This window comes from Corythoichthys intestinalis, chromosome 7 (genome assembly GCF_030265065.1).
Source record: "Corythoichthys intestinalis isolate RoL2023-P3 chromosome 7, ASM3026506v1, whole genome shotgun sequence".
Classification (NCBI taxonomy): domain Eukaryota; kingdom Metazoa; phylum Chordata; class Actinopteri; order Syngnathiformes; family Syngnathidae; genus Corythoichthys; species Corythoichthys intestinalis.
The window spans coordinates 15,909,349-15,926,866 of NC_080401.1; the positions used below are offsets into that span (position 1 = coordinate 15,909,349).

At 39.5% G+C, this 17,518-nt stretch overlaps 1 protein-coding gene across 2 annotated transcripts; it reads left to right on the forward strand.

The window, feature by feature from the left end:
- The first annotated feature begins 202 nt into the window (after positions 1 to 202).
- clcc1 (chloride channel CLIC-like 1) lies at positions 203 to 17,518 on the forward strand. 2 transcript variants are annotated; one of them, XM_057841686.1, is made up of 10 exons: positions 203 to 645; positions 756 to 860; positions 6,060 to 6,170; positions 7,196 to 7,411; positions 8,857 to 8,997; positions 9,089 to 9,188; positions 11,046 to 11,143; positions 11,560 to 11,706; positions 11,811 to 12,371; positions 14,179 to 17,518. In XM_057841686.1, the coding sequence occupies exons 1-10, from the start codon at positions 517 to 519 to the stop codon at positions 14,290 to 14,292; spliced, it is 1,722 nt and encodes a 573-aa protein (XP_057697669.1). In that variant the 5' UTR covers positions 203 to 516; the 3' UTR covers positions 14,293 to 17,518. The 2 variants fall into 2 exon arrangements, with proteins under 2 accessions (XP_057697669.1, XP_057697668.1); XM_057841685.1 differs by having other exon boundaries at positions 753 to 860; positions 14,179 to 17,517.

Consider the following 17,518-nt stretch of genomic DNA (forward strand, 5'->3'; position numbering starts at 1 on the left):
AGAAATGGATGATGATAAAATTTAAGATAATGCGGTTTGGGGGTGTTTAGTTTCTTAGAAATGGATGATGATAATAAGTATAGTAGACTATGGTTTTCTTTCTTTTGCGCTCTACCAGTATACGCTGACCGAAATTGTAGCCCAGTAGGTGTCGGTAATGCTTCCTAAAACGAGATGACACCGCCATTTAAAGCAAGAAGAAGAATGATGACGCAGTACAGACGCGACAACAGTCAACTTCAGATTCAGAACGCTGTCAACATACGGAAAAAGAGTGTCATCTTGGTCCATCGGTAATTTTTCAAAGGGCATTTTTGAAAGTGCTGGCGCCTTACTTTATTTTGTTTTCGCCTTGCGCCTCCTGAATTTCTGTGTTTTGAGAATGCTTGCTATCTGATCACCACGAACTCACGATCAGCAGACGGACACAACGCGCTTGGAAAATATAGCGAAACAATTGTCGCGACTGGATACAACTGGAGTTCGAAGTTTCCGTGAAGTGGAAACGTCGCCACAATGCGGCTCATCATCCTGTTCGGTTACCTGATGCTGGCTTCCAGTCAGCAGCTGGACGACGACTGGCTGGATCCCTATGACTTGCTCAATTACGACGCAAGCACAAAAACGATGAGGAAGCCCGCCGAGGTTGAGAGGGTTTTAATCTGATTAAATTAACATTTTGACTAAAAAGCCCCAAAACACACGATTGAGTGGTTTTTGAATGTATCCATGTGTATTCCCCTTTCTTATAGCAGCCAGCAAGGGCAGTTAATGTTCCAAGCTCACAAAACGTGGACATCAACTGTGGTCAAGCTGAGCTTACGGTCTGCAACCAACAGTTGTCTGATTTACAAACTCAGGTGCGTGGTTTGGTTTCACACTACTTTAGCGTACTCTGTTTTGTTTTATTTTGTTACATTATTCCACAACATTGTACGACATTTTACCACGTTTACATGACAATTTCTGTTGACAGTTCTTGGATTGTCCTTTTTAAGCTATTTTAGTTTGTCCTTTCTTTTGCGTTTTGGCAAAATCCTGTCCCTCATTTATATGCAGCGTACCAGATCAAATTCAAATAATCAATATTTGAATTTAACGTTTGTGGAGTGGGTATGTCGGTGGGGAGTTCGTGTGCCTCGCATGTTTTGACTGACGCATTGTGGTGATTCGGACTACAAAGTATTTTAATGACACCAGGCTTTACTATTTCACAATTATACTAATTACAAAAATATATTTTTTACTTGACACTCCGGTTCCAGTAGGGTTCTGTGTGTGCGGAGAGGTGTACAACGATCCCTCCCTACTTCACACTTCAAACTTCGCGCCCTCAGTCCATCGCTGACTTTTTTCCCCCCCCATTAAAATAAATAAATACAGATGTGCTGTCCTGTGGCCTATACTACGAGCGGAGTTCAACCTCCCCAGAAGTAATCCAGTTTACTAGCGGGTAACCGGAGTTGACAAAACCTGGTTGTCTAGTTTGTGGTCAATCGGTGCTATGACGCTGATTATGAGGTTGATTAGTCGAACCTGTGTCAACCCAGTCAGAGTTACTGCGCGTTCACATAAAAGGGGGCGGAGACCAGAGTCAAACACTACTTGTGACGATGGCACGGGCACCTTACTTCACGGAGGAGGAATGCGCGATGATTAAAATCCACCCTCACCGCGAAATCCAACACCGATTCGGCGAGTAGAGTTCGACGGGTCTATTGACAGCGAATTTACAGATCGTGTGATTTGTGAATGCGTCAATATGCCAGTTTACTTATGTCCATCAAAAGAAATAAAGCCTGCTGTTAGGACAATAAAAGAAGATTTGGTACGTTAACAGTAAGAAATAATTTATCGCGCATCACCACATGAGGCAGGATGATTGTATGTTTAGTCCCCTTGACTGTATGAATACGTATGTTCTTTTTTTAGTTTGGGGCTAAAAAAATCCAGCCCGACCCGAGTCCGATCAATCAACTTGATTTGCAGGCCCAAGCCCGACCAAAAAAAAAAAAAAAAATGTTATATTTGTGAGGACTCAAGGAGAAGAAAGAAATGCGGGATGCCATGCGTTGTTGCGTAAATTAAAGCCCGTCTTTTATAACGAATTTTCAGTTAAACAAGACTTTAAGATGCATATTCAATAAACATTTATGTCTTTTATATTTGTGCGTCTGTCCTATCAGTGGATTTGACAATTTAATCTCTTCGAGTTGGCAGAAAAAAACGCAAGTTTTCTCAATGTTTAAATAGTCTACATTTTTCTATGATTATTATAACTGCATTTACACAACGAAATAACGCTGGAAAGTTCGTTAAATATATTTCTTGAATGAGAGCAATGCTCCGCATTCGTTTACATTCAGCGATTTTAACAATCAATTTGAAGCGTTTCCATACCCCACTCCGAATCGCACGGCATACAGTGTTCTTACGCAGGTATTCCGCATCACAGATGGAATACATATATTGTCCCTAGCAAAAGAGCGCACGGACAGGCACACAAGCTGCGCGGTTTTGAGGGCCTGACTCGGCGGGTTACATTAGCGACGTCCGCCTCGATCATTTGTCACAGGTAAAGAATTCCCTAAGCTGAAAATCTGTATCTTTCATGGAGAACATCTTCCGGGTACGCCAGCGGATTCTGGCGGTCTCCAAAAACCCATGCCCTCCGAAGAGAGCCCCTCACAATCCGCGTGCCAATGTCGTTTGGGTCGTCCAGGTACGCTGTCATTGTCAGGAGGACACGTCCGCGGAGGAGTGCTGTTTAAATAGAGCGTGGTTAATTAGAATTCTGGGGTTAAGCAAGCTCTAACTCTGAGACGACCAGGTTTGGCGTGTGGCGTGTGTTGCCATGGCAACACTTCTCGGTTCCAACATATCCACCTTTCGTAGTCTCGCTTAGCTGCGAATTTAGGTCGCACGTGATGAAGTTACTCTCGAAGTTACCCTGCTAACCCAGAAAACCGGCTTCGTAGTATAGGCCACAGATCCGGTCACGTAGTCTCACTCTCCCTCCTGTTGCTTTTCCTGGTCAGGCAGTGCACTGGAGTTGCTTATTTAGTTAACGATGATTGACAGATGTTAAGGTTTGATCTTGCCAGAGATTCTTTCAAGCTGAAACTTCAAAGCGTCGCATGAGTCAATCATCGTTTTGCTTGTTTAACACTTGCTGTGGCAATGCATTGTGTGAGCAGCTGGAGCGGTTTTGAGTGGACTCACTCAATGAAGCATTTAATAAAGGCAAGCATTTTTGTACGTTATTCTTGTTTAAAAATAATTCAGTGGGACAGTAGCATGTTTAAAACGTATTATTATTACATTTGAAGTGCTTAAAAACCATTTGTTAAAATATCCCAGGTAGCAGACAGACATTGAAAAGATGTTGGACCAACATTCCGCTGTCAATCTTATTGAATCAACGTTGTCACCCGACATTGATTTGTCGTCACTTTGCACCCTCAATTAATGTTGTTCCAACGTTGAAATCCTTACAAAACCTAAATGTAATTTCGATTATTAATAATATTGGAAAAACGCTGACTCAATGTTATGTTTTCCTATATTTTCAACCATGATGCTATTATAGCTTTCAAATATGCCTTTATTTAGAGGTCCCGCTTTATTTACAGCCAGATGAAACTATTAGGCTAATAAAATACCGAATAAATATTATGAAATAATACAAACTTAAAGACTATCGATTTCAAATTATTTTTAATAACGCTCAGTAAAAATATTTCAAACTTAAGCCTCCTCTTCTGTCTGACAAGCTTTGCTGCGAACCTTGCCACCAATGTGGTCTGGGGCATAGCATAGCCACTTCTGCACAGCAGCAGCGATTGCATATTCTGACACGTCCATCCCCGTCTGTCTCTTCAGTGACTCTGAAAAATACAAACAAAACTGCATTATCATATCAAAGAGGAAATGACTTCACAGGAAATGCACAATTTCTTACAATTTTGGCAACTTTGTCACATTGTGTCAGACAAATGGTTTCATATACAAGTAATAATGACAAACTTTCTTTCTACCATGAGTCATCATTGCTGGTAACGGCTCTGAAAAAGCGCAGCAGGCATACCTTTACATGCGGCTATCCTTAATTGAGGCGTTTCCAGTGGAGTTCCTTTGAGGTGATTCACTGTCTTCCCAATCAACCAAGAACACAAATATTTTTCGACCAAAACTCCCGCTCATCCATAATTAAATGACTTTTCAATCATATTTCCCGGTCAATTATAAGTCAACTATTTGTCAACATTAGTTCATCAACTATAAAACAATTTTAACCCAACCATAGCCTGACATACCACAGAACAACGTTGTTTCAATGTCACTGTCGTGTGTCGTCGGTATTTGCAACATTGATTCAACATTTTTCATTGTTGATTGTCTTTGATGTTTTGGGGCTGTCGTTGGGCAACACGGACTTTCAACCCCCTCCACAGATTTTCTATGGGGTTGAGACCTGGAGACTGGCTAGGCCACTCCAGGACCTTGAAATGCTTCTTACGAAGCCACGACTTTGTTGCCCTGGCTATGTGTTTGGGATCATTGTCATGATAAAAGACCCAGCCACATCTCATCTTCAATACCCTTGCTGATGAAAGGAGATTTTCACTCAAAATCTCTCGATACATGGCCCCATTCATTCTTTCCTTTACACAGATCAGTCGTCCTGGTCCCTTTGCAGAAAAACAGCCCCAAAGCATGATGTTTCCACCCCCATGCTTCACAGTGGGTATGGTGCAATTCAGTATTCTTTCTCCTCCAAAAACGAGAACCTGTGTTTCTACCAAAAAGTTCTATTTTGGTTTCATCTGACCATAACACATTCTCCCAGTCCTCTTCTGGATCATCCAAATGCTTTCTAGTGAACCGCAGACGGGACCTGGACGTGTACTTTCTTCATCAGGGGGACACGTCTGGCAGTGCAGGATTTGAGTCCCTGGCGGCGCATAGTGTTACTGATAGTAGCCTTTGTTACTGTGGTCCAAGCTATCTGTAGGTCATTGACTAGTTGCCTGGTACACCAGACTCAACGCTGTTCCAGCTATTGAGTCTGGCCACCATTCCAACGGATACAATTTCCAGAGCGGAGCAAGCCACAGCAAACAGACAGCGGAGTGGACCAATCAGCGACGGGCAGACGTGACGTTATTAACTGACGACGGAAGCATGAGGGACTTGCGCGCGGAAGTAAACATACGAAGAGAGCGGAGTTTATTCAACATGGCTAGCGCGAGACAGACTATTGTCAATGACTCGTGTCGATGTGTTTTTGGTAATTTAAAACAGAATTTACCGCGGATTGGAACATGTTCTCGGTTATCCCGTTGACCACCTGTGTTGTGGAGACGACTTTCGACGCGCAAGAGTGACGTTGCTCGTGAAGAACACGTCACGCAAATAAACGAATCTGATTTGTCGATTGATTTTGTACCTGCTCGAAAAGGCCGTTAATGTGATGGTTCCCAGACTATTTCTCTCAATGTTTGAAAAATACAGGGAGAATAGTGTGGCAGAGCCAGGCAAATTGACTAGGTCCCCCCCGTGTGGTTCTGGGATTTTTGCTCCCCGTTCTTGTTATCATTTTGACGCCACAGGGTTAGGAGGGAGTTGAAAGTCAGTGTTGCCCAACAACAGCCCCAAAACATCACTGCTCTAGAGGAGATCTGCATGGAGGAATGGGCCAAGATACCAGCAACAGTGTGTGAAAAGCTTGTGAAGAGTTACAGAAAACGTTTGGCCTCCGTTATTTCCAACAAAGGGTACATAACAAAGTATTGAGATGAACTTTTAGTATAGACCAAATACTTATTTTCCACCATGATTTGCAAATAAATTATTAAAAAATCAAACAATGTGATTTTCTGTTTTTTTTTTTTTTTTTTTTTTTTGTCCCCACATTCTGTCTCTCATGGTTGAGGTTTACCCATGTTGACAATTACAGGCCTCTCTAATATTTTCAAGTAGGAGAACTTGCACAATTAGTGGTTGACTAAATACTTATTTTCCTCAATTTATGTACTCAACACTTTGCTTTTCTTCAGGTCGAAGCCCAAAAGAAGAGTATGAAACAGATCTCCCAGCAGCCAACATGTAATCCTGTTTTTAAAAGATTCCTTAGCAGGCTTTTGAAGGACATACGGAGAGTTGAAATGGTATGTTGCCATAGTACGCCGATGGTATAGGACCAAAAACTAGAGATGCACAATAATATCGGTCTCCGATAATTATCGGCCAATAATGGTAATTATGACGTCACACAGATAATCCAGATAAAACGAAATTCTACCGATAATGCAAACCGATAATTATATACTTAATTTAGCCACCAAATGTGTGCAATCAACAGTTTTTTCCAATTCTGTTAGTTTTAAGGAGGTGTTTTTGCAGTGTAGTAATGTGATATATGTTAGGAATGGCTTACTTTTAAAGGCATTTTTGTGCAACTTGGGTGTTTACTCGCTAAGTAATTGTTGCCAAAAGCTTACCATTACACAATGTCATTGCCATTGTTTAGATGTTGGAATTTACTACTTGTTCACATTTGATGTGGAAAAAAATAGCACTAAATTACATTTTTGTACAGTAACATTTGATCTTTGTATACTTTAAAATTTTACATACATATTTGAATAGAATTATCGGCGTGACATTATCGGTTATCGGGTGGAAGGGGCAGGAAATTATCGGTTATCGATATCGGTTGAAAAATGTATTATCGTGCATCACTACCAAAAACCCCTATTTCCAAACTTTCAAAACTTTCAAACTACAAATTTCATGTTTTTCCCACAAATCAATACAATGGTTTAGTGATGACTGCCCATGTAGGTTTCAGTGAAAAATGAAATGGTTGAAAAATGCTCTTTGACTATGTATTTTTAATTGTTCAACAAACATGTTTTCTTGTTCTTCGGGAAAGATTTTTTTGGAGTATGCAAATTTTAAACCCAATGCAGAAATTATGGCAGTTTAAAATTGTTATGTCAAGGTAATTTTTTAAATTTTTGTTTGAATTTTCTGAAAAATTACATTAGGAAGTAACATATAAACATTTCTATTCATGTTTGAGCAAAACATATTTTTCATCCAGGGTGTTCAGAATGGTAGTGGTGGTAGTATTCCAACTAGATTTTTTTTTTCGTTTGACCCTAACCTTATTTGTGCCGCTCTTAAACAGCCCAAAGACACCGTAGACTATGACGCTATGATCAGACTATCCGGCCAAGGCATGGCAGAGATTCAGAACTTTCTCGATGGAGAAGACTGTTGCAGAACGGGTGCTCTGGACAATGCCATCAGTCAGATTCTGGTTAAAGTTCGACCACATGACTACGATGCCTGGAGATGGCGGTTTGAAGACACCTTTGGCATTGAGCTGGACACACTTTTGAAAGTAAGAAGGGGAAGTAGCCTACTGAAGACAAAGTAATCATGCAAGCATACTGTAACCTTTATCACAACTGAGTTTCATGACGTCAATGCATTCAGTGTGAAAAGAATGTGGACAGCAACCCTGGCTGTTGATGGCTAAGAAACTTGTATCTGCTATATAAGGAAACAAATTCAGAAGTAATTTTAATTTATAAATATATATATGTATATGGCGGAAAACACCAACCAGGGTGAAAAAGCAGTTTCTGCTCTTACACTCTTTAAAATAAATTGCTGTAATTTAAGGCAAAAGAACTGTTGTGTTTAATAGAACAATATGTCTATATGCTGCCATAGCAGATTCATGGCACCTTAATCCCCCAAACTATTCTTAATTTGTCGGTTTTACCCTGGAAACCCCCGCTTACAGACGTCTCGAAACCGCTTTTGTTTCAACCCAGCCATAAAACGAACGTAATTAATTATATTTATTATTCAAAATGTCTGTTGATTTTAGCTTAGAATCATTAATTGATGTTTAATATTTCGTTTAAAAAAAAAAAAAAAAAAACGACTTAAAAAAATTTACTCACATATTTTCAACTTTTAAACAAATTTTGTCACAATGAAAAAAATGGTGTCTGTAAAAAAGTCAGGGATATCTACCTCATGACTATTGCTTAATTATATTATTTTGTTACTGTCGCATTTTCTCCGATATGTTAGATGATAAATAATCGATCCAAACAAAGAAAAATCAAAGAAAACATTTTAAAAGGGTAAATGTATCAAAAAGAAATTTTCGACCACTCCTTGATGTCTGCGATTTCTGCATCATGACCCTTGTTATATTACCATGTTTCCGCATAAAATCCTCAAAATATCTAGCTGTGGCCATTCACAGCTGTGTCTTGACACTTAGTGATAGATGCTACAGGGAGTTTTTGGATCGAAACAAGGTAAGTATGCGATAATATCTCGTTAAAGTCATGGCGTCTTTAATTCTGCTCTCGCGTGCTCTCACCTCGAGTTAGGGTTTTGTTGTTTAAATTTTTTTTTTTTTCATGCCCTCCTGTTCACAAATTTTTTTCTTCCAGAAAACGGAGATTTTAAGCTTTCCAATGATGACGCAAATGCATATCGGACAATTTTGAAAGTTGGCCAAATTGGGGGTCTCAGAGCGGAACTTCAAGTAACCTGAGTGTTTTCTGCCATGTTTTTTGTGTCTGTATAACTTTGTGCAGAAGGGAATTGCTGTGGGGATACATGCACTGTTTATCATGATAGTGTTTGAGAAATTATACTCATTTAAAAGGAGCTTTGGATCTTGGTTTCATTTTTGACCAAACTTTTAGGCTGTGCTCATTGGTATTTTGGGTAACAAATATGTGCGTACACTTGACATCCAAACTCCTTAAACTGTCACCATAAAGTGTTTTCTTTCTTTCATATCTTCTCCCCTTTTAGTTGGCAATTTGTATTTTGATCTTCATGGTCATCATCTGCACTCAGCTGTGGTCTTGCATCTCCTGGTTTGTGCAGTTCAAGAGGCTGTTTACCATCTGTTTCTTTGTTAGTATTGTGTGGAACTGGTTGTACCTGTACAAGGTGAGATAAATCACTTTCTGGCCATGCTTAAAGATGTTTATCAATGGCCTTCCGATTGGATAGAGATTCTAAGATTTTTTTTTCTTGTTAGATTGCATTTGCTGAGCACCAAAGCAACATTGCGAAGATGGATGGTGTCTATGAAAAATGCACTGGAGTGAAGACAATTGACTGGCGTGATAGTTTGAAAGGTATGGTGAAATATCACATGTATGTGCTTCTGACCATATTAAGTACTTTACATATCTGGGAATTCTTCAAAAAGGACAATGGATGCAGCAAGGACATAAAGCTAGGGAGAGCACATTCCCAAACTGGAAATCAAAGCATTTGAACCATGATTTATGGTTGAGTGAGAGCTCAAATTTTTTTTCTAGAAACTACAATGTAAAATTGTCGCATACAATACAAATATCTTATGCTATACAGTAGAATGCAGTGAAAAAAAAAAGGTTTAAAACAGTCGTGAAACACTACTGGTTTCAACCTCTGCTTTTTAAAATCTGTTTAATAGATTTTGACTGTATGAAAACCTTAAACAATATTGTGGTTTCACTGTATCACGATATTGCAATTATAGCTCTTTTTTTGACCTGTATGAGTTTAAAAATAAAAAAACATTTGCAAATTGGAACATCAACATGACTATAATGTTAAAATACATAGATAAAATAATTAAAACATTAAATACATACTGTACATACATAATATTGAAATAAATAGAACTTAAAGACTAAATCCACAGCTCAAGTTGGTCAACATTACAACAAGAACCCATGGTAATACAGAGCTGGACTTAAACAATATGTGATCAAATTGATTTTATGCAAAACACCACTACTGCTATTAATATTAATTTGTTTCATTTGATTTTCATTTCATTCGTTTATTTCAGGCCATGACCGTTCCCGTCAAGACCGCAAACATATACAGCTCATACAACAAAAAAGAGCAGCAAAACAAATTATGGAATTTAAGTAACATTGCAACATCAATTACATGCCTGAAAAAGAGCGGGAATATTAATGGAGAGTGAGAGTAAGAGACGGAGTGTGCGTGTATGACTCGTAGCATCATTTACACATTATACACACACACACACACACACACACACACACACACACACACACCCATTCTCAACACAGAAAAATTCTAGAGAGAAAAAAACAACAGGCTGTATTATGAAAATGTTATTTCGAACAGATGTTTACAATGGTGGAAGACTTTACAAAAGGCTGCTAATTGTAGAGCGGAAACTACTTAGCAGTCTTGGCATGCTAACTAGCCACGCTATCTGCTTCATTAATAAGCTTACGTTATAGTATTTGTTTACCATCTCTAGCCACACTAAACACGCTGAAGGGAAATGTTTATGACAGCGTTTACTTACTTTAAATTTTGTGTTAACTGACAGATGATGGTCACGTAAATGTCAAATCATGTTGGAGGTGTTGTTTCCCCTGGCAACCACCATCCGCAAGCAAGTCGGCTGTCCTTCCTCCTCCAAGCCGCGGCCGTCTGTTTTATTTTCGGTAGCCGAAGTACTCCCATATTAGCGACTGTCTTTTTTGAGGGGGGAAAAAGCTCAGGTGTAGTATCATCGACAGAGCAACAACTGGAGGGGAGGGGTGAGCGCTGCCGCTCCAAGCCACGGATTTCTTGCTGCATTTTTGGGACATAAAAAATGGCTAATACCGCACTACGGAAAATTTCAGTGGTTTTGAAACCGTGACGTTTTCATACCACGGTAAACCTTGAAACCGGTAACCGGCACATGCCAAGTAGTGATCACGTATAGAATCATCACAATTCTTTAAAATAATGACTGGACTGAATTGGATTGTAATTGATATTTTTGGAAGATACGTTGGCTTTTATATTGTACAAAAACACTCTTTCAACGTGCAGCTACAAAGAAAAAGCTACGCTAGTGTAGCAGCAGTTCTCTTGCCCAGAAAAATCCTTCAACAGAATAACAGTGTTTGCACTGAAAATGGATGTGATGATTAGGCTGCATGTTAATATTGTATTTGTTAACATCCCTACAGAGTGGTTCAGAAGCACGTGGACACTGCAGGACGACCCTTGCAAGAGATACTATGAAGTCCTTATGGTCAACCCCATTCTACTCGTACCTCCCACCAAGGTGCATGCAGAATGGTAACATTTGTTACCAAAATTCCATATCTACCCCAACATTTCTTTTATACTGCTTATCTTTGTGGGTGAGCTGAAACCCATCTTCGCAGACTTTGGGTGAGGAGATGGGGTTAACCTTAAACTAAGTGCTAGTCAATTACATTTGCAGCTTTCAAATATTTCAAGTCTTTAATGAACATGACATGATGTGGGAGGAAGCAGGAATCCTTGGAGAGACGCCACAAGAGCATGGGGCAAAACTCCATAGAATTTAACTTGACTCGGCTCACCTGCAAACGGCAAGCGCCATCGAGCAAATCAACGTTTCAGCTGCATTGGAAGTACTCCATGTGGCAAACAGAAACACACGTCCCAGTTATGTTATTTCAATGTGCCTTATACAAAATGTTTCCATCTGTCAAGGCAATCTCGGTTACTATCACGACCCTCATCACAGAGCCACTGAAGCATGTCGGCCTTGGGATAAGCGAGTTTCTCCGGGCACTCCTCAAAGATCTTCCCATCACCCTTCAGATCCCCGTTCTCCTTACTATTGTGCTTGCCATTGTGGTAAAGACACTTGAATTGTTATCATTTTTAGTTATTTATTACCCAACGTATTTAAGTCCTAAGGCATTCATCAAATAAAGAAGTGGTAAAATTATTATTTTCAGGTCTTCATGTATGGAAGTGTGCAGGCAGTTTTCCAGTACGGCATCACTGCACCTCTACGCCGGCATAGAAGGGATCAGCCCCTTCCACCAACAGAGCAGCGTCATCTCCAAGAAATTGAGAACCGTGGCCACATGGACGCAGGGGACATGCCGCAGCATTGTCCCCAGCATAACGGACATGAGGCCCGACTGCACAACAATCAGTTTTGCCGATCACGACTCAACATGGCCCGAGAAGAGCCAGCCAGGATATTTGTGGAGACTTTGCGTACTGCGTCTTCTTCCCAAAACCAACAGGAGTTAGACGGGAATCGACGTGAGAGGCGTGTTGAAGCCGGGCAAGGGGATGAGGCCGATCCTCGAATGGTGTCTGACTCTGATGACCATGCAGAGGTGGAGGAGACTCAAAGAGGCGCAAGTGTTTTGGTGTCACGGCAGACTGCTAAAATAAAGGAAAAACCCACCGACTGCGGCTCATCTCAGTTAGAACATCCAAAAGACAGGCCCAGAGAGAGGACGCCATCTGGACTCCCTCAGACTCTACCTAAAGTGGATGTGCAGGTTAGAGCCTTGTGACAACCAAATACAGAAATATCTGTTCATACTGTCTTTTCTGGATAGCATCACACTTCTTTGTCATCATTGCTTATCTGTCTGTGAACACATCTTTTGAGAAAGTGTTCATGGCTCAGCTTAAAATTGATTGCATGTATTTGTCAAACTGCAATTTCCATTGTGTTTTTTTACAGAATAGGATAAGGGCCACTGAAGGGGGGGGCTGGCCAAGTTTCTGACTTTAGGGTAGGGATGTCCCGATCGCATAGTTTTGCACCCGCGTCTGAGTCAACTGATTTTTAGAATCTGCCGATACAGAGTCCTAATCCGATACTGACAAAAAGTTTTTATTTGAACAACATGTCCGAACATGTTACTATCCTATGTTGCCGCCTTCATAATGTAAATATGTCCCCTCAAATCCACTCACACTGCTGAGAACAGGCTCTCACTTAATTAATGAGTTGCCACAGCACACTTATGACTGGGCTGCAAGTTTAACGATGACTGACACATTTGTGTCTTTGATTGTAGAGCTACCAAGCGTTTCTGGCAATATCAAAGTTATAACCCTGTCAGTCATCGTTAACTTAAGTACCAAACGCAAGCCGCACTAGACAGTTTGGGCGCACTGCTTAGGAGGGGCAGATGTGGGTAGTAACGCATGACATGTACTCAGTTACATTTACTTAAGTTTTTGAGAAAAATGTGCTTCTAAGAGTAGTTTTACTCAGCTATACATTTTACTTGAGTAGATTTGTGAATAAAAAACGCTACTCTTACTCCGCTAAGAGTTGTTACATTTTTCCTCTTTATTCTAAATATTGCATTTATTTTTTGTCCAGCGATGCCAGACGTCGCCACAATAATCACATGACTCCGTTATACTAATCAGACACAAGCTTGCTGTTCTAACTTCATGCCAGCCTGTTCAATCGTTTGGTCTCTTTAAAGTACCGTAAAAAAATTAAATATTTCATATAGAGCGCTGCTCTCTACATGACTCGAAAGCGTGGATTTAAACCTCTCTCCCAGTTTTTATTTGGCACCGATTGACCACGGAAAATCGGAGATATCCTTTTAATTTCAAATTGGTAATTATGAAGGAACTCTTTACTGTTCAAACTTAGAACTATTTTCTCCACCAGAGGGCACTCATCCTCTATGGACGAATAATTCTTTATTATGTTTTTTTTTCTCTTGTCGGAATTCAGTGATATATATATATATATATATATATATTTAAATTTCTTTGGCTAAATGTGGTTATGTAATGGGTTATTGTACAGTATCATTATAACCACAGTCCATATAGATAACTTTGTGCCCAGAAAAAAATACCATTGTTTAAAATAAATAAAAAAATAAATAAAAATCCAACAAATATATAAGCAGTTACTCATTACTTGAGTATTTTTTACCAAGTACTTTATTACTTGAGCACATTTTTGTAAGACTACTTTTACTTGAGTAATATTATTTTGAAGTAACGTTACTCATACTTGAGTAAAATTTTTGGCCACTACTATGAATCAGAAAAACATTTTTTTTAGGATTAAAAACCCAATGCTTTTCACCCGATTCCAATCCTCTGAAAAATGCCACTATTGACCCAATTTCCAATCACGTGATCAGATTGGGGCATCCTCACAGAATAGTCAGAATTCTGACTCTAATGTCAGAATAAAGTAGGAATTTTGACTTTGTTCTCAGAATCTTGGTCGCATTTTTTTGTCCTTTTTAAGTGGCCTTAATCCTCTTCTGTACTTTTTGATGTTTCATCTGTCAGTAATAGCAATTCCTGCCCCTGTAGGACCCGAATGCCTCAGCTGGAGACTCTGAGCCCTCCGTTTCGCTGCCAAATGTGGAAACGCTGGGCAGTCCTGTTCAAGAGACATTGCCATCAGACGTGATGGAGAATCACTAGGAGCTTATGCCTTCACCATTGGACATCACGGAGCCAGAAATATGGCATCTCTATTGAGTCGGGTGCTGAGCAGGTCTACAGTAGCCACGAAAAGATACACACTGTTATGTCTCTGACGCAAGAGGCAATACTTCAGGACAAAGTGACAGTATATGGTTATTGATGGCAGCCGGCTACCACTTGAGCACTTTAAATATCCTTAAGTGACTAATGAAATGGGGTATGTCAAGTATGATACATTGTTATATATTATTTTTATACTTTAATACATTTGTTGCTGTGCTTTTATAACCTCACATTTTGACAGCGTTAAAGGCAGATGATCAGGAATACATTCCTTGTATTAATAACTGGGTTTAAAGACATCTAAGCAGTATACTTATAGCATTTTAACGTTTTTGGGTTATAGGTTCACCTATTTAGGTTTATTGGCGATGTAACCCGTTACGGGCCCGCTTCCTATCCTCGATTTTAAGTGGTTTACTGCTCATATAGGCACAAACGGTTTTGTAAAGAAACACCCTGAAACTCGTTAAGCAAAACTAATTCATGTTGGTTTGGGTGAAAAGTCAATACATTGTGATACACTCGTGATCAACAGCAATTGATTTTGTTGTTTTTGGGGGTGTAATTTTAATTGATCATTTTTATGCCCTGTCTGACGCTATCAAATCCACAAGAGGGCGCACAAGCCTTACTAATGAGAAATAGCTTTGCCTGTGAAGACGACAAACCCAGCGTCCTTCCATCTGGATTTTAACCCCCCACCCTCCTAAATAAAAACAAATGGCATCTATAAGTTTGTATTTTTTTCAGGTTATTGTTGTAGAATGAGTTTGTACTACCCTATTTTTCGGACTATAAGTCGCAGTTATTTTTTATAGTTTGACTGGGGGTGCGACTTATAGGGGAGAGTGGGGGGAGTTGTGCCAGTTTTTACTTAAAGTGAGGTCATGATAGGAATCTATCCAACTGCAATATGAACATATATTTCAGAATGTGGTGCATCTTTGGGAACAATCATTTTGGATCTGAACTATAGTATTTAAGAAATATAGCTTTCTCAAAAAAAGTGGTCTTTTGGCACAACTTGCCCCCAGTGCGGGGTAAGTTGTGCCTTTGGACCAAAGCACTAAAACATGAGTGAAATGTTTTCAAACTTAACATAAGGCTTATCAAAGTCCTAAATGATATTCGTTGGAATACCGATGCAGGCAAATCATCTGTTCTGTTACTATTGGATCTCAGCGCCGCATTCGACACGGTTGATCACAACATACTACTCAGCAGATTGGAACAGTGGGTAGGGCTTACTGACACTATTCTTCAGTGGTTCACATCCTATTTACATGATAGGGATTTCTTTGTGTCAATCGGAAACTATCAGTCAGAACGAACCAAATTCACGTGTGGCGTCCCTCAAGGGTCAATTCTTGGACCACTCTTATTTAACATCTATATGCCTCCGTTAGCTCAGATAATGGAACAGTATGACATCTCCTATCACGCCTATGCAGATGACACACAACTGTACATTTCTGTGTCCCCACATGATTATAGTCCCATAGTCTCCCTGAGTAAATGCATTCATCAAATCAGTGAATGGATGTGCCAGAATTTTCTCCGGTTAAATGTGGAGAAGACAGAGGTGATCATTTTTGGGCCAAAAAAGGAAAGGTAAAGATAAGCAGGCAACTTAGAACAATGTCACTTACAGCTACAAATCAAGTCAGAAACCTTGGCGTAATTATTGACTCAGACCTAAAATTTGATAGCCATCTAAAGTCCATCACTAAATCCACTTATTACCACCTAAAAAATATAACCAGAATTAAGGGGCTTCTGACTCAACAAGACATGGAAAAACTTATGCATGCATTCATTTTCAGCAGATTGGACTATTGCAACGGTATATTTACGGGTCTTGATAAAAAATCAGTCAGGAAGCTGCAGCTAGTACAGAATGCTGCAGCCAGAGTCCTCGCAAATACAAGGAAGCTGGACCACATTACACCGGTTTTGAAATCGCTACACTGGCTTCCAGTGAGTCAAAGGATAGGCTATAAAATACTACTGCTCGTCTACAAAACACTTAATGGCCTTGGACCAAAATACATGCTTGACTTGTTAGATTCCTATGAGACATCTAGACCCCTAAGGTCGTCTGGAACGGGTCTTCTGCATATTCCAAGAACAAGAACCAAGCAGGGTGAGGCAGCATTTAGTTATTATGCTCCTCACCTCTGGAACAAGTTACCTGAACGTCTGAAGTATGCTCAAACTGTTAGCTCTTTTAAATCAGGGCAAAAAACACTTTTGTTTAGCACTTCATATCCATAACTGGCTATATATTTCAATCTACCTGCTTTCTATTACTCTTGTGCTTATCTCCATTGCTGATTTCAATTATAATTATTAGTAGTAGTTTTTGTTATATTTGTTTTATTTTTATTTTTATTCTATTTGTGATTAAATGCGGTCTTTTGTCTTGGTGTTTACGTTGTATTGATTTAAATGTGATTTTTATGATCTTCATGTGATGTAAAGCACTTTGAATTGCCTTGTGTTGAATTGTGCTATATAAATAAATTTGCCTTGCCTTGCCTTGCCTTTGGAGAGAATGCATTGGGGTAAATTGTGCCATTGATTATTGAAGTGAAACAGAATATTTTATCTCTGCTAGAAAAGTAACATTCAAAATTATTCATTTAAGGTTTATTTAAACTTATTTTGCAACATCAAAGGCCAATTTTCTACAAGCCCATTGCGCCAAATGAGCACATCAGAGGTCAATTTTCAACAAGACCTAGCGCTCCATGAACACATCAGAACAAAGTTTAGTCAAAAGAAACAAACAAACAAACAAAAAAAAACAGCAATTCTATTTAAAGGTAATTTATAAAATTGAAGGCAAATTTTCTGAAACAAGGCCTAGCGCCACATAAACATATGTTCAGAATCAGAACAAAATGAAATTCTGATAAAGACCAAATTGAATGCAATCCAATTCACAGATCTGGCCTACTACATAACATCCCACTTGCTTATGCTACTGGGCAATATAAATTTCTGCTCCCTTATGGATATACCACTAAGTTTTTGTGGTGTGGGTAAATTTATAGATTTTATGAGTTTAGTTTGATTTGATTCTTTAAGAGCCCTTTTAATCTACCTGTGAGTTGTGCTACTGGCACAACCTACCCAGGCCCTGTGGCACAAATCACCC

Coding starts and splice junctions, on each gene's coding strand:
- clcc1 (XM_057841685.1), top strand. CDS start 517: ATGCGGCTCATCATCCTGTTCGGTTACCTGATGCTGGCTTCCAGTCAG. Junction 6,171..7,195: donor ACATACGGAGAGTTGAAATG/GTATGTTGCCAT, acceptor GCTCTTAAACAG/CCCAAAGACACCGTAGACTA. Junction 8,998..9,088: donor ACTGGTTGTACCTGTACAAG/GTGAGATAAATC, acceptor TTTTCTTGTTAG/ATTGCATTTGCTGAGCACCA.